Below are 20,983 nucleotides of genomic sequence, written 5' to 3' on the forward strand. Positions count from 1 at the left end.
TTCTCGTTGATGGTGCTACTTTGTGTGCAGTTTGAATAATTCCGTTTACAATTTCGTCGTTGTGTGTTGACAGATCTGTGTCTTCCAGTTAGAAGAGCTTTAAAGCGATTAGCCAAACGTATTTGAAACTCATCGCTTCTTTCTTGAATTAAGTTTAATTTGGTAAGCTTGCTCTTTATAAGTTTCTTTTGTTAAAGTTGCCAGTTGATTTGCACTTTGACGCGGACCAATCTGTGGTCACTTCCAATGTCAAATTTGTTTAGGGTGTTGCAATCCGTAAATACCCCTTTGTCGTTGGACAGGAAGTAGTCTATGATGCTATTGTTACCTTTGGGGCTTATCCATGTCCACTTTCTGTTCCATTTCTTGTTAAAGAACGAATTGATAAAGTATAATAAGCCTTCTTGTTCTGCAAATTCTATTAAGCGTTCTCCTCTTTCGTCTCTTGAGCCCATTCCGTAGGATCCAAATGATTTCTCGTCAGAGTTAAGGCCAATCACACACAGTATGTAATATAAATAGCATGCAAGAGCTCTGCATGCAAGAGAAGATGTAATCTTCTAATTTCTTCTTCTTACATGTACCATCCATTTTCTGTACCGCTTATCCTCAATAGGGTCGCACGCGTGCTGGAGCCTATCCTAGCTATTTTCTGGCGAGAGGCGGGGTACACCCTGAACTGGTTGCCAGCCAATCGCAGGGCACATATAAAAAAACAATCATTTGCACTCACATTCACACCTACGGGCAATTTAGAGTCTGTAATTAACCAACCATGCATGTTTTTGGGGATGTAGGAGGAAACCGGAGTACCCGGAGAAAACCCACGCAAGCACGGGGAGAACATGCAAACTCCACACAGGCGGGGCCGGGATTTGAACCATGGGGATGGATAATTATTTTTCAGAGTTCCAACATTTTGAAAAAGTCGAAATTTTGTTTTCAAATTTTAACAAACTAGAGATCAACTAGAGAAGCAATATAGACTGTGTTTGATAAGATTACCTTGCTCTGCTGTTTGTAGAGTGTGTCATCTGGCCCAAAGAGCATGCCAAAATTGAATTGTTTGTGTATTATTAGACATCACTTAACGTTTGGTAGAGAAAGTTGTTAACTATAAACCGAATCATTATAAGTATTAATTTGTGTCTTCTAAATTTGATAGAGGTTGTTGAGCAGAGTTCTCCCCCTGTTCCAGTGGAGATTTTCCCTTCTAATGCAGGACAAGACATTGCACCAACTCAGTCTGCAGGTATTGTCCACTCATTCATGACTTAATTATCTTTACTTTTGCAGCTTTGCCTCAGTCACAGTTGTAATTTTAAGTCTTGTAAGGAAGATGACAATTTGGCCGGATTTGGGCCCAGTTCATTGCATTTTGAATAGAATAGAATAGAAAAAAAACTTTAGTGCCATTGCATAATGTAACTAGTCTTTAGCAGCTACCGAGATTGTAATTCTTCATTATATGCTGTGTGATACTGTATATGCGCTAAGACTGAGTTTGATGACTGTGTTTACGTTCCAGGTTTTGATGTACACAACTGTCATAAAAAGTCATGCCATCTCAAATAGCCTAACTCATAGCGGTTAAAAGCTTTAGATTGGCTACATAAGAGTCACTTCTTAGAGCACAACTACAATGAACAATATGCATTAGCTTTTTCTAAACACTGATATTCCATGGGCTCATTGGCACATTTTAGAGATATATCGGGAAAATTGGAAAATTATATTACAATACATCTAAAATAGATTTGACCTTCTCAGAACTGTAGATATGGGTATGTGTGATTATTACTTACATGATGTATGAGATTTTCTTCCAGCAACTTGTATTTTTCTTCTGAAACAGAGGTGGATGAGTGCCAGATCAACCCTTATATTTGTGGTCAAGGGCTTTGTTACAACACAGCTGGAGGCTACACCTGCCATTGTGATGAGGGATACCACTTGAATGATGCGCTGACCTCCTGTGTAGGTGAGTATAAAATGCTAAGGCCATAAAGTTTAACGATCATTGAATGGTTTAATGTGCTTTTTATGGACTAAATTATATTTCCTACCATTTTCTGCTTCATTCTTTATAAATAGCAGACGTTATGTGAATCTAATTCTAGCCTAATTACACCTTTTCTACGCAAGTATGGAATGTATGGAAAAGTATGGAATTTGATTTCATAAATTTCCAGGTCTGAAAAGGTGTGGAAAATGGAAACCATTGTATTGAATAATATACTGTAAATTTTCCAAGACTGTTACAACAGCTCTATTTTCTAAAACAAAAATTATGAATATCAGAAAAAAGGTTTTTATTTTTTTTATTTTTTATTATTATTATTATTTTATTTTTTTAAGGCGCTTGGAATGTTTGTGTTATAGCACACAGTATTATACCATGGTCTTGGTGAATACTCGATTCTGGTTGGCTTAGAAAATTCCATTCGTTTCAGCTGATAATGTACACCCTTAAACATCTCAAGTAGTTCCCGGTCAAAACATCATTACATTGTTCCAAATTCATGCGCAGTCAGTCTCCTTAGCCGAGCAAACATAGTAACCTGACACAGTCAGATTTTGTGATAAGTAAACGTGAAAATCCCTGAAGACAGAAATTATGAAATTTAAAACAATAATGAGTGATTTAATCATTTATTTTGTTTGGGGTTTACAACACCTTTGATGACTGGGATGCTGCTGAAGAATCAAGGGGAAAATGAAGAGACAGAAGCGGCATAACTCTGTTAACTCTGTAAGAGTGAAATCAACTCGCAAATGAGAAGGATGAAATGAATGAGAAGAAAACAACAAAATAGGCGATAAAAACGGCAACAAACTTCCTGGCACCAAAACTGACAAATACGAACTGAACACTTCACTCTTGATGTTTTGAATATGACAATGAATGCGACAATTTTACGCCGCCTTCCAGTCAACAAGACCGACTTAGGGTACAGCGTTGCCACCCTGAGAACTTGCATCAACCGTTACATATAAATATACCCTTTCATTCATTGTCCATACCGCTTATCCTCACTAGGGTCGTGGGCGGGCTGGAGCCTTTCCCAGCTGACTCTGGGCGAGAGGCAGGGTACACCCTGAACTGTTCGCCAGCCAATCGCAAGGCACATATAAACACACAACCATTCACATCTACGGACAATTTAGAGTCTGTAATTAACCAACCATGCATATTTTTGGGATGCGGGAGGAAACCGGAGTACCTGGAGAAAATCCACACAGGCACAGGGAGAACAGGCAAACTCCACACAGGCGAGACCGGATTTGAACCCAAGTCCTCAGAACTGTGAGGCAGATGTGCTAACCAGTCGTTCACCGTGTCGCCTAAATATACCCAATATATGAGTAATAATAAAAAATTCTTTTATCGTCTTGTGGTTGTTATTTAAGAATGTTATACACTACCAAAAATCATAACCATCCCTCCATGCATTCTGACTAGGGTCGCGGGAGTGCTGGCGCCTATCAGAGCTGACTATGTGCTGGAGGCAGGGTGCATCCTCAACCGCTCGTCACCCAATTGCAGGGCACATTCATTCATTCATCTTCCGTTCCGCTTATCCTCACTAGGGTCGCGGGCGTGCTGGAGCCTATCCCAGCTATCACCGGGCGAGAGGCGGGGTACACCCTGAACTGGTCGCCAGCCAATCGCAGGGCACATAGAAACAAACAACCATTCGCACTCACATTCATACCTACGGGCAATTCCTAATCTTCAATTAACCAAGCCTGCATGTTTTTGGGGATATAGGAGGAAACCGGAGTACCCGGAGAAAACCCACGCAGACACGGGGAGAACATGCAAACTCCACACAGGCGCGGCCGGGATTTGAACCCTGGTCCTCAGAACTGTGAAGCAGATGTGCTAACCAGTCATCCACCGTGCCGCCCACATCGAGACAAACACTCATATTTACACCTACATACAAATTAGAGGATTCAATTAAACTACCATGCATGTATTGGGAATGTGGGAGGAAACCGGAGTACCCGGAGAAAACCCACGCAGCACGGGGAAAACATGCAAACTCCACACAGGAATTTGAACTCACAACCTTTATGACTGTGGTGTACTAACCAGTTGGTCACTGTGCCACCTATAACATAACCTAGTCTTCTTCTTTTCCTTTCGGCTTGTCCCGTTAGGGGTCGCCACAGCGCGTCATCCTTCTCCTGCATCCTCCTCTCGAACACCAACTGCCATCATGTCTTCCCTCACGACATCCATCAACCTTCTCTTTGGTCTTCCTCTAGCTCTCTTGCCTGGCAGCTCCATCCTCATCATCCTTCTACCAATATACTCACTATTTCTCCTCTGGACGTGTCTAAACCATTGAAGTCTGCTCTCTCTAACTTTGTCTCCAAAACATCGAACCTTGGCTGTCCCTCTGATGAGCTCATTTCTAATTTTATCCAACCTGGTCACTCCGAGAGCGAACCTCAACATCTTCATTTCCGCCACCTCCAGTTCTGCTTCCTGTTGTCTCTTCAGTGCCACTGTCTCTAATCCATACATCATGGCTGGCCTCACCACTGTTTTATAAACTTCATCCAAGCAGAGACTCTTCTGTCACATAACACACCTGACCCCTTCCTCCACCCGTTCCAACCTGCTTGGACCCGTTTCTTCACTTCCTGACCACACTCACCATTGCTTTGGACGGTTGACCCCAAGTATTTAAAGTCCTCCACCCTTGCTATCTCTTCTCCCTGTAGCCTCATTCTTCCCCCACCACCCCTCTCATTCATGCACATATATTCTGTTTTACTTCAGCTAATCTTCATTCCTCTTCTTTCCAGTGCATGCCTCCATCTTTCTAACTGTTCCTCCAGCTGCTCCCTGCTTTCACTGCAGATCACAATGTCATCTGCAAACATCATGATCCACGGGGATTCCAGTCTAACCTCATCTGTCAGCCTATCCATCACCACTGCAAAAAGGAAGGGGCTCAGTGCTGATCCCTGATGCAGTCCCACGTCCACCTTAAATTCTTCTGTCACACCTACAGCACACCTCACCGCTGTTCTGCTGCCCTCGTACATGTCCTGTATTATTCTAACATACTTCTCTGCCACTCCAGACTTCCGCATGCAGTACCACAGTTCCTCTCTGGGTACTCTGTCATAGGCTTTCTCTAGATCTACAAAGACACAATGTAGCTCCTTCTGACCTTCTCTGTACTTTGCCATCAACATTCTCAAGGCAAATAATGCATCTGTGGTACTCTTTCTAGGCATGAAACCATACTGTTGCTCGCAAATACTCACTTCAGTCCTGGGTCTAGCCTCCACTACTCTTTCCCATAACTTCATTGTGTGGCTCATCAACTTTATTCCTCTATAGTTGCCACAGCCTCTGCACATCACCTTTGTTCTTAAAAATGGGCACCAGTACACTTTTCCTCCATTCCTCAGGCATCTTCTCACGCACTAGAATTCTATTGAACAAGCTGGTCAAAAACTCCACAGCCACCTCTCCTAGATGCTTCCATACCTCCACAGGAATGTCATCAGGACCAACTGCCTTTCCATTTTTCATTCTCTTTAATGCCTTTCTAACTTCCCCCTTACTAATCATTGCCACTTCCTGGTCCACCACACTTGCCTCTTCTACTCTACCTTCTCTATCATTTTCCTCATTCATCAACTCCTCGAAGTATTCTTTCCATCTAGCTAGCACACTGCTGGCACCAGTCAACATATTTCCATCTCTATCCTTAATCACCCTAACCTGCTGCACATCCTTCCCATCTCTATCCCTCTGTCTGGCCAGCCTGTATAGATCCTTTTCTCCTTCTTTAGTGTCCAACCTGCCATACATGTCATCATATGCCTCTTGTTTTGCCTTTGCCACCTCTACCTTTTCCCTGTGTCGCATCTCAATGTATTCCTTTCGCCTCTCCTCGGTCCTCTCAGTGTCCCACTTCTTCTGAGCTAACCTTTTTCCTTGTATGATTTCCTGTACTGTGAGGTTCCACCACCAAGTCTCCTTCTCGCCTTTCTTGCCAGAAGATACACCAAGTACTCTCCTGCCTACTTCTCTGATCACCTTGGCTGCAGTGGTCCAGTCTTCTGGAAGCTCCTCCCGTCCACCGAGAGCCTGTATCACCTCTTCCCGAAAAGCTGCACAACACTCGTCCTGTCTCAGCTTCCACCACCTGGTTCTCTTCTCTGCCTTTGTCTTCCTAATTTTCCTCCCCACCACCAGAGTCATCTTACACACCACCATCCTATGCTGTCTAGCCACACTCTCCCCTACCACTACCTTACAGTTGGTAACCTCCTTCAGTTTACATCGTCTGCACAAGATGTAATCCACCTGTGTGCTTCTACCTCCGCTCTTGTAGGTCACCCTATGTTCGTGCCTCTTCTGGAAAAAAGTGTTCACTACAGCCATTTACATCCTTGTTGCAAAGTCCTACCACCATTTGTCCCTCCAAGTTCCTTTCCTGGATGCCGTACTTACCCATCACTTCTTCATCACCCCTATTACCTTCACCAACATGTCACATCCTACCTGTGGGGCATAGCCACTAATCACATTACACATAACACCCTCAATTTCAAATTTCAACCTCATCACTCGATCTGATACTCTTTTCACCTCCAAGACATTCTTAGCCAACTCTTTTTTTAAAATAACCCCGACTCCATTTCTCTTCCCATCTACACCATGGTAAAATAATTTAAACCCTGCCCCTGAACTTCTGCCCTTACTGCCTTTCCACCTGGTCTCCTGGACACACAATATATCAACCTTTCTCCTAATCATCATGTCAACCAACTCCCGAGATTTTCCTGTCATAGTCCCAACATTCAAAGTCCCCACATTCAGTTCTAGGCTCTGTGTTTTCCTCTTCTCTTTCTGCCGAAGAACCCGCTTTCCACCTCTTCTTCTTTGACTTCGACCCACAGTAGCTGAATTTCCAACGGCGCCCCGCAGGTTGACGGCGCCGGTGGCTGATGTTGTTAACCCGGGCCACGACCGATCCGGTATGGAATTCTTTGGATGAACGCTCATATTTGTTTGGCAAGGTTTTAAGCCGGATGCCCTTCCTGACGCAACCCTCTGCATTTATCCGGGCTTGGGACAGGCCTACAGTTTGCACTGACTTGTGCCCCCCATAGGGTTGCATTTGTAACATAACCTAGTAATTTAACTAATTTAAACTCTTTAAAGGAGTATTGAATGTTTACTTATGTATTATACATTGGCTTAATAATACATTACTGATTATAATTGATTTTGAAAGGGAAAGCCATAGTGGTTAGCATGTCCACCTCACAGTCAGAAGGTCTGGGTTCCAATTTCTGTGTGGAATTTACATGTTCTCCATTTGTTTGCGTGGGTTTTCTTAAGCAGGGGGTGGTTTTAACCACCGCTGTGACTGAAGGGTGAGGTGAGAGGCTTAGGAGATGAGCACTAAGTGAGTTAAATTGCAGATGTGTTCATGATAAGTAATCAAGGTTCTCTTCAAGTACGCAGCACCAGGCTTGTCAGGTGATATGCAGACTGGAGAGACAGAGATGCAGAGATGCACAGTTTTATTCATACAGTTCAATAAGCAGTCCAAAAATGCACAGTCCATCCAGCTTTTCCACTGTGTTGTTGAGGTGTTGCTCTTACTCACCAGTCTGCATCCCCCATAACCAGCCTGGTGCTACCGAATTAAAGAGAACCTTGATTATTAATCATGAATATGTGTAATTTAATTACGCTGGTGCTCGTCTCCAAAGCCATTACCCTCGCCCTTCAGTTACAGCAGCTGGTAAAACAGCTCTCCTCACCACAGACATAAACTGGGTATTTTTTTTTTTTCTAATTTCTATTCCTAAATTAGTTGCTAGGGAGGCACTGTTTCAGACAAAAATGGTTCTCACTTTTGTTTGTGCTGTTTGGGAGTCAATTTTGGTTAAGAGAATTATTATATCCGAAAAAATTGTTTTGTGCATTTACAGTAAGTAGTATCATTATGAACAGTTAGAGACAGTAGATGATGAACTGGAGTAAATTTAATATGGTTTAAGAAATTTGAGTTTGCTCTTAATGTTTTGTAAAAGGCTAATATATTTCATGAAATATAAAGATTTCTCTATTGTTTTAATTATTCATATTAAAACAAAGGGAAAACATTAAGTTATTGTTATTTATGTTAATTACATTAGGAATGCAGCCCTATGGGGGGCACAAGCCAGTGCAAACTGTAGGCCGATCCCAAGCCCAGATAAATGCAGAGGGTTGCGCCAGGAAGGGCATCCGGTTTAAAACATTGCCAAACAAATATGATCGTTAATCCAAAGAATTCAATACCGGATCGGTCGTGGCCCAGGTTAACAACGTCTGCCACCGGCGCCGTCAACCTGCAGGGCGTCGTTGGAAATTCAGCTACTGTGGGTCGAAGAAGAAGAAGAGGTAGAAAGCGGGTTCTTTGGCAGAAAGAGAAGAGGAACGCACAGAGAATAGAACTGAATGTGGGGACTTTGAATGCTGGGACTATGACATGAAAATCTCGGGAGTTGGTTGACATGATGATTAGGAGAAAGGTTGATATATTGTGTCCAGGAGACCAGGTGGAAAGGCAGTAAGGCTAGAAGTTTAGGGGCAGTGTTTAAATTATTTTACCATGGTGTAGATGGGAAGAGAAATGGAGTCGGGGTTATTTTAAAAGAAGAGTTGGCTAAGAATGTCTTGGAGGTGAAAAGAGTATCAGATCGAGTGATGAGGCTGAAACTTGAAATTGAGGGTGTTATGTATAATTTGATCAGTGGTTATGCCCCACAGGTAGGATGTGACCTAGAGGTGAAAGATAAATTCTGGAAGGAGCTAGAGGAAGTACTTCTGAACATCACAGACAGAGAGAGAGTTGTGATTGGTGCAGATTGTAATGGACATGTTGGTGAAGGAAATAGGGGTGATGAAGAAGTGATAGGTAAGTACGGCATCCAGGAAAGAAACTTGGAGGGACAGCTGGTGGTAGACTTTGCAAAAAGGATGCAAATGGCTGTAGTGAACACTTTTTTCCAGAAGAGGCAGCATAGGATTGTGGTGTGTAAGATGACTCTGGTGGTGGGGAGGAAGATTAGGAAGACAAAGGCAGAGCAGCGAACCATGTGGTGGAAGCTGAGACAGGACGAGCGTTGTGCAGCTTTTCGGGAAGAGGTGAGACAGGCTCTCGGTGGACAGGAGGAGCTTCCAGAAGACTGGACCACTGCAGCCAAGGTGATCAGAGAGGCATGCAGGAGAGTACTTGGTGTATCTTCTGGCAGGAAAGGAGAGAAGGAGACTTGGTGCTGGAACCTCAGAGTACAGGAAATCATACAAGGAAAAAGGTTAGCTCAGAAGAAGTGGGACACTGAGAGGACCGAGGAGAGGCGAAAGGAATACATTGAGATGTGACACAGGGCAAAGGTCGTGGTGGCAAAGGCTAAACAAGAGGCATATGATAACATGTATGGCAGGTTGGACACTAAAGAAGGAGAAAAGCATCAATACAGGCTGGCCAGACAGAGGGATAGAGATGGGAAGAATGCACAGCAGGTTAGGGTGATTAAGGATAGAGATGGAAATATGTTGACTGGTGCCAGCAGTGTGCTTGCTAGATGGAAAGAATACTTCGAGGAGTTGATGAATGACGAAAATGAGAGAGAAGGGAGTGTAGAAGAGGCAAGTGTGGTGGACCAGGAGGTGGCAATGATTAGTAAGGGGGAAGTTAGAAAGGCATTAAAGAGAATGAAAAATGGAAAGGCAGTTGGTCCTGATGACATTCCTGTGGAGGTATGGAAGCATCTAGGAGAGGTGGCTGTGGAGTTTTTGACCAGCTTGTTCAATAGAATTCTAGCGGGTGAGAAAATGCTTGAGGAATGGAGGAAAAGTGTGCTGACGCCCATTTTTAAGAACAAGGGTAATGTGCAGAGCTGTGGCAACTATAGAGGAATAAAGTTGATGAGCCAGACAATGAAGTTATGGGAAAGAGTAGTGGAGGCTAGACTCAGGACAGAGGTGAGTATTTGCGAGCAACAGTATGGTTTCATGCCTAGAAAGAGTACCACAGATGCATTTTTTGCCTTGAGGATGTTGATGGAAAAGTAAAGAGAAGGTCAGAAGGAGCTACATTGTGTCTTTGTAGATCTAGAGAAAGCCTATGACAGAGTACCCAGAGAGGAACTGTTGCACTGCATGCGGAAGTCTGGAGTGGCAGAGAAGTATGTTAGAATAATACCGGACATGTGCGAGGGCTGCAGAACAGCGGTGAGATGTGCTGTAGGTGTGACAGACGGATTTAAGGTGGAGGTGGGACTGCATCAGGAACCAGCCCTGAGCCCCTTCCTGTTTGGGGTGGTGATGGATAGGCTGACAGATAAGGTTAGACTGGAATCCCCGTGGACCATGATGTTTGCAGATCACATTGTGATCTGCAGTGAAAGCAGGGAGCAGGTGGAGGAACAGTTAGAAATATGGAGGCATGCACTGGAAAGCAGAGGAATGAAGATTAGCCGAAGTAAGACAGAATATATGTGCATGATTGAGAGGGGTGGTGGGGGAAGAGTGAGGCTACAGGGAGAAGAGATCGCAAGGGTGGAGGACTTTAAATACTTGGGGTCAACCGTCCAGAGCAATGGTGAGTGTGGTCAGGAAGTGAAGAAATGGGTCCAAGCAGTTTGGAACGGGTGGAGGAAGGTTATGTTATGTGACAGAAGAGTCTCTGCTAGGATGAAGGGCCAAGTTTATAAAATAGTGGTGAGACCAGCCCAATGTACGAATTAGAGACAGTGGCACTGAAGAGACAACAGGAAGCAGAATTGGAGGTGGCGGAAATGAAGATGTTGAGGTTCGCTCTCGGAGTGACCAGGTTGGATAAAATTAGAAATGAGCTCATCAGAGGGTCAGCCAAGGTTCGATGTTTTGGAGACAAAGTTAGAGAGAGCAGACTTCGATGGTTTGGACACGTCGAGAGGAGAAATAGTGAGTGTATTGGTAGAAGGATGATGAGGATGGAGCTGCCAGGCAAGAGAGCTAGAGGAAGACCAAAGAGAAGGTTGATGGATGTCGTGAGGGAAGACATGAGGGCAGTTGGTGTTCGAGAGGAGGATGCAGGAGATAGGCTTACATGGAAAAGGATGACGCGCTGTGGCAACCCCTAAAGGGACAAGCCGAAAGGAAAAGAAGATGTTAATTACATTAGGCTGTATGTTGCCTAATGTAACTGAACTACAATGGTTTGATACCCACTTTGACACACATGACACACCGATAACTCTGGTACACAAGTGAGGTCAGGGCATGGTGGACAAGTGGTCAAGATAAACCTAATTATGAAGACAGTTCTGCTCAAGAGTCCCTGTCCCACAGATGACCTATTTAGACCTATTTTTTCCTGACCTTTTTTGTTCCAGGGCACATATTTTGTATTGGAGGGCTCTGAATCCACACCTCGCAGAAGGTGTACGATATACGTACATATACTGGAGTGGCGATGGTTTCGTCTCAGTTTGCCTGCAATTTTAAGTTAATTTTTCACCTTCAGCCATTCCCAACTATTACCAATTTCACTTTATTTTATATTCAGGATTTTTTTTTATTTACTTTTATTTTAAGCGTACAAAAAGCATACCTGCATGCAAATTGCCAACAAAGACTGCTTGTCACGAAAGTACTTCCAACCTCAAGCAAAACATGTTGCAGCAAGCACAGATACCTAACCTTATGTTAGCCTTAACTTTTATTACATGGTCTCAGTAACAACAACTTGAATGTCTGAGTTTGAGCCTTGTGAATATTGTCACATTAAAATCCCGCTCAAAATTCCTATAATTGCACTAATCTGTTTGTGTATGGAAACAGTTTTGATTACATTTTGTTAAGATGTGTCTATTTGCTGACCAAGCTCTAATTAACTTATAAAAACATCGCTTATTCTGTTCAATGTTTATTCGTTTAAAATGAAATTCATTGTGATTAATTAAGACTCAATTACAGTTTTTTCATTTAGGCTCTTGTTGGATTTATCTTACCCAACATTATAAAAAATAGACACAAAAGGAATGAAGACGCTGGTTTCTTTTTCTCATGAGGAGGGCGTATGGGAGATTGTTCAGATCACAGCCTCTCAACACGCTCTAAACAATCCCCCCCCTCGCTCCTGCTTTTATTTGAAATAGGAGGGATTTACAAATCATAATGTTCTAAGCAATAAGACACAACACAAAATATTTGATAATAAGAGGGTTTTTCCCAGACATAGTATTCTAAGCAATAAGACACAACACAAAATATTGGACCAACACTTGTCCCGACCCGACCACATCCGATCACGTCCTTGGTCCAGGCGCCCTTCCATCGGATGATGCTGAGTCATCTTTTCGAAGGCGAGACATCTAAAATCGTCCATAATACTAATGCAAGCTAAGCAAATAAATGATAACTTCTAGAATATATTTAACACTTCCCTCCTGTTTATCATTTATTTGCACAAATTCTCATATCATCTTACAGTCACTTCATTTCGATTTTTAATTGTAGAATCATTTTTATGAAACAAATACATTTACACTCAGAGTAAACTTGTCATACATGAATGTTGTAGTTTAAACATCGTAATCACCTGGATCAGGAAACAAATCAGGTAAAACAACATCATCATCATCATCGTCATTATTATCAACCTCCAATAAAGGATAAATCTGCTCCATACGGTTCCATGTGGGTTATGGCTGTGGTGATTAATTTACTGATTAATGCCCGAATGCATGGGATACAACAACATCCACACAATGTCAGAATGGCTGCAAAAACAGCAATTGATATCAATATTGGTGAAATTAGGGTTTTATATTTACCAAAAACGTCCATTCAGCTGTTTCACAAGGAGTGTTGATTGAGGGTCCGTAGACCATCGATGGCTCTGGTCCAGCTGCCATCTGAAGCAGTATTGTTTGTTCTCCAAACATACCGCAAACACCTCCCTCTCTTGCGAGGAGCATGTCGACAGCTATGCGGTCTTTGGAACGTCCTTGAGCTGCTCGTGCACAGCTTCCAACCCACTCTGATTCCAATTTCCTAATCTCTGTACATTGAAGTGGATATAGTTTATCCCATCAACATTTTTATTAATCGTACACCAACAGCATATGAAGTATTCAAATCCTCCTGCAACTTGGTCAGCTAATTTGTATTGATTAGGAACCCCACGAGGAACACCATGTATGTTTTATGTTGGATAATTTTGCCTCTGCCAGGATAAATCTCTTTTTTGTCAAGTATGTCCAAAACACACAAGGAATTTGTCTCCGGTAGTTGGAGCCGCTCTAGTACAACAGACAGTCAATTTACAGAACACTTTGGAGACATAAAGACATTGACAAAAAATAATTGTGCAAAAAGATGCAGTCCTCTAGCAGCAGTTTGAATGACTAATATCGCAATAGTCCGGTGCAAAGATCATTGTGCAAAGGGCGCTGAGACTTCAAGGAGTGTATGCGGTTTAAAGTGACGAGTAGTGCGATAATCTGGGACAATGGTTGTGCAAATGTTGCAGATGCTCCTCAATCAGTGTGCAAATGGAATAATACAATCTTGTGATAATTATGCCGGAACTATGCGCAACAAAGGCCTGGGACCCATGCAAACAACACAATCTTTTCTCGCTACATTTGCTGCTTGTTCCATCAATAGTAACCAATTGTTATTTTGTCCTGAAACTCCTGTGACAACAAGGAACCAATCATCAGTAGTTATGTTGTTAACTATAAAATTTGTCTACCTTTCTTTGAAGTTTTCAATGGCATTTTTGGTTTAACACGGTTCCTATAACACAATACTACTTGGAAGTGGGGATCTTTTCCACCAGAATAGGCCCACAAGCTCACTATCAAACACATTGGGTGACTTGTATTTCAATATTAAACTATGGGCCGTTTTGCTTATGTTAAACTTCTTTCTTTGTTCTTTTGCTGTTCTTTTTGACCAACTGGACCAATCATAACCTGTTTCACCAATAAGGTGTTTCCATTCAAAACCTATAGTTGCATACCAGTCATATCTAAATCCCCAATTCTGCCCATTCTCTTGAGCATCATTGGTGAGAGCCGCATATGGAATTATGATTAAAGCAGCTTGATTTTGGGGGCACAAAATATTAAACCGTTTTGCCGCATTTGGAGGCCATGCCCACAATTTTGATCATCAGCTGTACTCCTTTTGATACGAGTTAATGATTCAAAAAAATTTTTTATTATTATTATTATTGGGTTCGTCATATTGGTCCAGTTGGTAGGTGATTTTCTATCTAAAAAATGGGTTTTATCATTGAGGGTGGGACGTCCCATGTACCACAAAAACAAAACCAACATCTTAGTAGCCAAAGTTGCTACGTAACAACTTATCGAATCTCATAACCAACGTGGGTGTGCCTTTCTGCTGAGTTCTCACTAAAAGGGTTGGTGTCTTTTTTCTTCACTGACCAGCAAGCGTTTTCAGAATCTACACATCTGCTCCCGCTCCGTTATCAGACTTTTGCTCACCTTCCCTGTTTGAGTACTCAGCTGAAATGACTCTTTTACAGTGTGTTAAATGAACCCACGTGTTTCTTTCTGCTATTTTTTAGGGCTGTATAGTGTCAATCTATCTGTGCCACCATCCCTTTTTTTTTTTTTTTTTTTTCCTGTGCTAATGTAAATTTCATTTTGTAGTTTTGCACTTTGTTTTTCACAATAATTACGGTCTTGTTGTGGAATACTCATATTGGCTATCAGTATAGATTGTACCATCTTTATTTTTCATTAGTTTGCATGCCTCGGTTAATGCTACTAATTCAGCAGCTTGTTCAGCCAATTCCTGTCAATCATGCTGCGTGCCTTCATCAAGCAAGGGTATTAGTGTGGCTGGATTTAAGGTTGTGAGAGCAGACACTGTATTTGGGACCTTAAGGGTGAACTGCTCTCTAGTTGGAAAATAAGCTATTGGTTTTAGCTTATCACCGTATTGTTGTGTAAGTATGGAGGTCATGCAATAGCTTTTACAATCTACCATTTGAATGAATGTTTTATCATTAAATTTGGAAGGCCTAGCGCAGCACTGGACACCAAATGTTGTTTAATGTCACAGAAGGCCTTTTCTGCCTCTGTACTCCATTAAACAGGTGATGTCATTTTAAGATTGTTTTTATACATTAATTTTGACAATGGGTCAACAATTTCTGCATAGTTTGGAATCCATGCTCTACAATAATTTGTCAGACCTAAAAATGATTATTATGTTTCTTCGTCTGTGGTTTAGGATTTTTTAAGACTTATAGCTCTCCTGTCTTCTAATATAGTCTTTCCTCCTATACTTAAATTATGGCCTAGATATTTAACTTATCTTTTACATCATTGCAATTTATTTTTTGTTAACTTTATGTCCCTCTTCTGTTAGATGATGCAGTAAAGTCAATGAATCCTTGCATGTCTCTCCATCTGTAGATGCCAGAAGACATCCGTGTTGTCATAACTTGTGAATAATTAGACTTTCACAGTAACCTTGCGGTAATCTAGTAAATGTATATATATATTTTTTTTTTTTCTCAAATGTGAATGCAAACCAAAATTGACTGTTATTTTCTATTGGTACTGAAAAGAATGCATTAATGCATTAATGTCCACTACTGTAAACACAGTAGCGTCTGGTCTTAATAAATTTAACAATGTGCGTGGGTTTGGTACGCATGCTCTGTATTACTGCAGCTCATCACATTCTTTTTTATCTTCTCTTTTTGTGATAAGCTCCAAGGCTGCAGACAACAGGGCTTTTCCCACGTTTAACGGTGGCTTGTCTTTTATTTTTTATATAATTTGATTCCTGCAACGCGGCTATTTTTTGTGTATTTAACCAACCATTAAAGCCGTGTTCGGTTATCCCTGTCTCTAAATATAAAATTTTATCAGGATCCTGTTTCTTTTTTTCTTTTAAATTTAATTTAATGAACCTCCAACCTTTACACTGCAGTGTATTCCTGTTTTTTATTTTACTACTTCCTTTCCCCATTTGAAAGAATTTGGTTCAGTGTAATACTACCTAGGGTAGTCTAGAACACAGTTTTTTTTTTTTGTTTTTTTTTTTTTCAGTAGGACGGTGATTCAAATTTACTTTCTGTGGTAATTCTCACTTCAACTCTTTCGAGTGGAGAATTCTTGCCTTTGCATCCACAAAAGTCCACAGTTTACTTTCCCACTGTTTTGGTATGGAATGAAAAACCTAGTGGTTTCCCATTTCCCATTTACACTCTCATTCAAACAGTTTTCATTCACACTGGCTCGTCAGAGGACTCCGCCGTCCCATACGGAATTTAACTACGTCTGTCAACAGCTCATTAGAGGACTCCGCCATCCTATACGGAATTTAACTACGACGCCACGAAACTTTCCTAGTTTCTTTATTTTACCCGCCATTGACTAGTATTCACAGGGTTTATTAAACACGGAATTTAAGTACGTACAGGACTCCGCCGTCCTCGCGGAATTTCTGGACTCCGGCGTCCTTTTTCCTAAAAAAAAAAAATTTAAATTTAACTCACCAGTCGTCTTCAATCCTGTGGATTGTCGTCAACCTTCAGATCCCAGTTGAGGAGAACGAAGACCAGTCCCGTAAAGGGTCTTACTTGCCGTGGCCACGGTCTCTTAACTGGAAGTCGGCTCCACAACTGGAGTCCTCGGGTGTGTTGACATCCGGCTCGAAGGACCAATTTAATGTTGGATTTATCTTACCCAACATTATAAAAAATAGACACAAAAGGAATGAAGACGCTGGTTTCTTTTTCTCATGAGGAGGGCGTATGGGAGATTGTTCAGATCACAGCCTCTCAACACGCTCTAAACAATCCCCCCCCTCGCTCCTGCTTTTATTTGAAATAGGAGGGATTTACAAATCATAATGTTCTAAGCAATAAGACACAACACAAAATATTTGATAATAAGAGGGTTTTTCCCAGACATAGTATTCTAAGCAATAAGACACAACACAAAATATTGGACCAACACTTGTCCCGACCCGACCACATCCGATCACGTCCTTGGTCCAGGCGCCCTTCCATCGGATGATGCTGAGTCATCTTTTCGAAGGCGAGACATCTAAAATCGTCCATAATACTAATGCAAGCTAAGCAAATAAATGATAACTTCTAGAATATATTTAACAGCTCTGCACTAATATTTTTGTCTTGTTTTCTTCTTCATATTATCTCGTTGTATTACTAAACAGATTCTGTGCTCTGATGTGTTTGTTCAGATTTAGATGACTGTTTGGAGACCCCATCTTTGTGCTCTGGTGGTCTGTGCCAAAACACCGAGGGTAGTTTCCTGTGTGTGTGTCCACAAGGATTCCTTGTTGATGAAGAGGGCACCACTTGTGTGGGTTAGTATGTGCAGTTTTTCCTGACGTTTTCATTAATTACACAGATATAAAATGGAGATTGGCTTACATGGAAAAGGATGACGCGCTGTGGCGACCCCTAAAGGGACAAGCCGAAAGGAAAAGAAGACACAGATTTTTGTCAGATGACACATTTTCTGGATGTATTTATCCTAGTTGAAAATATTTACCAGGGCATGAATCTGTTCGCACAGCAACATGTAACACAAACCAGAACTAGTTCGTGGGCATCCATGTGCACATTAGTGTTTCATTTTTAAGGGAAGGGGTGTGTTCCCAGCATGATTACACCAAAGTTATGTGGCTAAAGCTTGTAACAAGAGTTAAATGATGGAAAAAAAAGAAGGGGGGGGGGGCAGTTTGTAGTGATTCAGCTAAGCCTTTGGCCTTCCATCTGATTAAGCAATGGGTCAGGCAAAAGTTCCACAGACTATGAAGTTAGTATTAAGAGAATTAAAAGTAGGTGGAAATTTGGACGGAACCACACTGACCACACTTTTACTAAAATTTGTACCTCCCTGCTTCCTTGCTCTTTCTCTGATATAAATATGAGGTAGTCAGTCATTATGTGGTTTCTTGCCAATTCAACCCAGAATTCCCCAACCACAAAGGGGAAACTGAATTGGAGCTCTAAGAGCAAACTATGCTGATGGTTGTCACCCCAAAACTCAATAAAACCTTCCCTCTTCCATAGTGGTGGGCAAGAGATACTGTTATAACTTTTTGAGGGTATTTTTTACAGATGCAACCCATCCATTGATTTATAATACACTAAAACACTAGGCATTTTTGTATCTGAGCAGAATGACTAACTCACAGTGTATTATCAGCTTCTTTTATCTTCATACAGTATTAATATGAACTTCGCTATATTGGTTGTCAATATATAATATATTACTTTACTGTTTTGGATTACTCTGACAAGCTCATCATTCTACTAAATTCCCTCTTGTTGATTGTTTGTTTTGTTTTCACAAAACTGTTAGTATTACAGTACAGAATAGAGGACACAACAGTTTTGGAACTGATTGTTATTAAGATACAGTATAAAGCTAATCTTAACTCCACTACCTTAAGGATGTAATACATCATTATAGTAATTTATAGTAAATAAAGGAAAACTGTCTGTGTGGTCATACTTTCTGTCAACTATATACTGCATTTGCTTTTCACAGATATCAATGAATGTGCAAACAGGACAGTGTGTCCATCTGGCATTTGCATTAACATCCCTGGGGGTTACAACTGTGGCTCTTGCCCTCCTGGGTTCTTGGCACAGGGAGGCCAGTGTGTAGGTAGGTCCAATACTGCCGTTATATTTGTGTGTGTGTGCGTGCGTGCATGCATGTTAGTCATAGTTATTGATTCATATGCATCTTCTTCCCACGAGTATTGCAAACACCTGAAAGAGAATGTCATTTATTTCATAATAATGCATTACACTTATATAGTGCACTCTTTCAGTGCACTCAAAAAAGCTTTACAATTGCATTCACTATTCATTCACACCCTGGTGGTGGTAAGCTACTTGTGTCGCCACAGCTGCCCTGTCGTTTGGCTGCCATTCTGCGCCTACGGCCAGTCTGACCACCACCAAACATCCTCTGACCACCACCAAACATCCAACCACATTAATCTGTCAACAATGTGTGTTAAGTGTCACACAATGACAACATGTCCTGGGACAGAGATACGAACTGACGACTCTCTGGCTGCAGGGCGTACACTTATTCTCTGCGCCACACCGCGCACAATTTCAAGGTTTTTTTTCTGTTGTGTGTGCTGTGAGGTTCTGGCTCCTCTATAGTGCAAGGAAAGCCAAGCCACTGTGTGGAAGCTGTGACAGGAAAGAAATATACCATGCTACATGGTCGTTTATAGAATTGAACGACCCAGCTCACAGATGTTTGCATGTAACTGCCAAATGAACATGATTGTGTGTGCAGGAAATGTGGTAAAGGTAACTACACCAGTATGGGTGATGACAACATGTTTAATTATATTTCTGCAGAGCCTGTTTATCCTCAACAAAGGTGAATTCATTCAGTTGTTTTTATAGTTGATGCTGGCATGACTGCTAACCTAAAATGAACAGGTTGTATATATCAACAGCATACAAATGATCGAGTTTAGCGAAGAAGGTTGTTGAACATTTAATTCAGTTAAATACATTGATTGCTCTTGGCCAATCGGCATTCCTTGGTTGGGACCTCGGCTCGGGCCCTCTTGTTTGGAGTTTACATGTCCTTTCTGTGCTTACATTATTGAAGACTAAATTGTCCATAGGTGTGAGTCTTACTATAAATGATTTTTGTCTATATGTCCCCTGAAATTGGCTGGCAAACTGTCCAAGGTGTACGCTGCTTCTCGCCCAAAGTGAGCTAGGATAGCCTCCAACTCACCTGCGATCCTAGTGAGGAAAAACACTACAAGAAATGGATAGATGAATGATTGCACTTCTCACAATAAGTTATATCAAGGCCAGGTTATGAAAAAATAAATAAACTTAAGAAACTCAAATTGACTGATTCTAAACGCTTTTTTGATTTTCAATCTTGTGATGTACCTGTTCATTGTCATGAATTTTTCAGATATTGATGAGTGCCAAGATCAAAGTGTCTGTACCAGGGGCCACTGCATGAACACTGACGGTTCCTTTGTCTGTCAATGTGGGCCAGGCTTCAGCGTGTCTCTGTCTGGTGACCAGTGTGATGGTACAGTATATACAGAACAGTGCAGTATATAGTCCTACTAGTGCAAATAATATAAAGATCGTTTTTTTCACAAATTTTTTTTTCATTACTAAACATGTTCTCGGATGTAGGCTATCACTAACCTATGCTAACAGAGTAGTAAAGTCATAATTACATCCATCCATCCATCTTCCGTACTGCTTATCTGCACGAGGGTCGCGGGCGTGCTGGAGCCTATCCCAGCTGACTCTGGGGTACACCCTGAGCTGGTCGCAGGGCACATATAAGCAAACAACCATTCACACTTACGGGCAATTTAGAGTTTTCAATTAACCTACTCTGCCTGTTTTTGGGATTTGGGAGGAAACCGGAGCACCCAGAAAAAAACCACGCAGCCACAGCCACGCTCGTAACTCAAAACAAATATCTCAAATCATCATTCCATATTGAAAATAATGGAAATTCCATTAATTCAATCCAGCCTGCCCCAAAAAAACAAAACATTTTTGTTGTGTTTTTTTAATAGGAAAAATATCACTCTATAATATTGTACTTAAACAAAAAAAATTATATAATGTAATGTGTAGGGCTGTCAAAATTAAAGCCGTAATGCATATGATTAATCACAAAATATTATCACATTAATCATGTATTAACTGATTAATCACACAATTTATTTTGACTGCACACGCTCCTGTACCTTAACAGTGTATGGATATCTGAAAGGCGGCGCTTTCAGGTCAGTGATCAGGTCAATGCTTACGCCAGAGCAAGGATGAGTGAGGAGACTTCGACTGGTGTGCTCGGTGGCAGATTTGGCTTCAAAAGCCACCCCGATGGGACTTTGGGGAAAAAACAAAGCTCA

General features: G+C 41.5%; 1 protein-coding gene and 1 long non-coding RNA gene across 2 annotated transcripts in view; one reads left to right on the forward strand and one right to left on the reverse strand.

Annotated features, from left to right (window-relative positions):
* ltbp1 (latent transforming growth factor beta binding protein 1) overlaps positions 1–20,983 on the forward strand; it is a 195,653-nt gene that overhangs the window by 138,853 nt on the left and 35,817 nt on the right. Inside the window, 5 exon segments of the mRNA XM_061788961.1 lie at positions 1,166–1,252; positions 1,856–1,981; positions 17,282–17,407; positions 18,601–18,720; positions 20,017–20,139. Coding sequence (XP_061644945.1) covers positions 1,166–1,252; positions 1,856–1,981; positions 17,282–17,407; positions 18,601–18,720; positions 20,017–20,139 — 582 coding nt within the window.
* Positions 12,514–17,186, reverse strand: LOC133485388 (uncharacterized). The gene is made up of 2 exons (XR_009790682.1): positions 16,572–17,186; positions 12,514–13,085 (listed from the first exon to the last, which is right to left on the reverse strand). It is a non-coding gene; the product is annotated as an uncharacterized LOC133485388 (long non-coding RNA).

The sequence above is a fragment of the Phyllopteryx taeniolatus genome, chromosome 11 (assembly GCF_024500385.1).
Source record: "Phyllopteryx taeniolatus isolate TA_2022b chromosome 11, UOR_Ptae_1.2, whole genome shotgun sequence".
Taxonomy (NCBI): domain Eukaryota; kingdom Metazoa; phylum Chordata; class Actinopteri; order Syngnathiformes; family Syngnathidae; genus Phyllopteryx; species Phyllopteryx taeniolatus.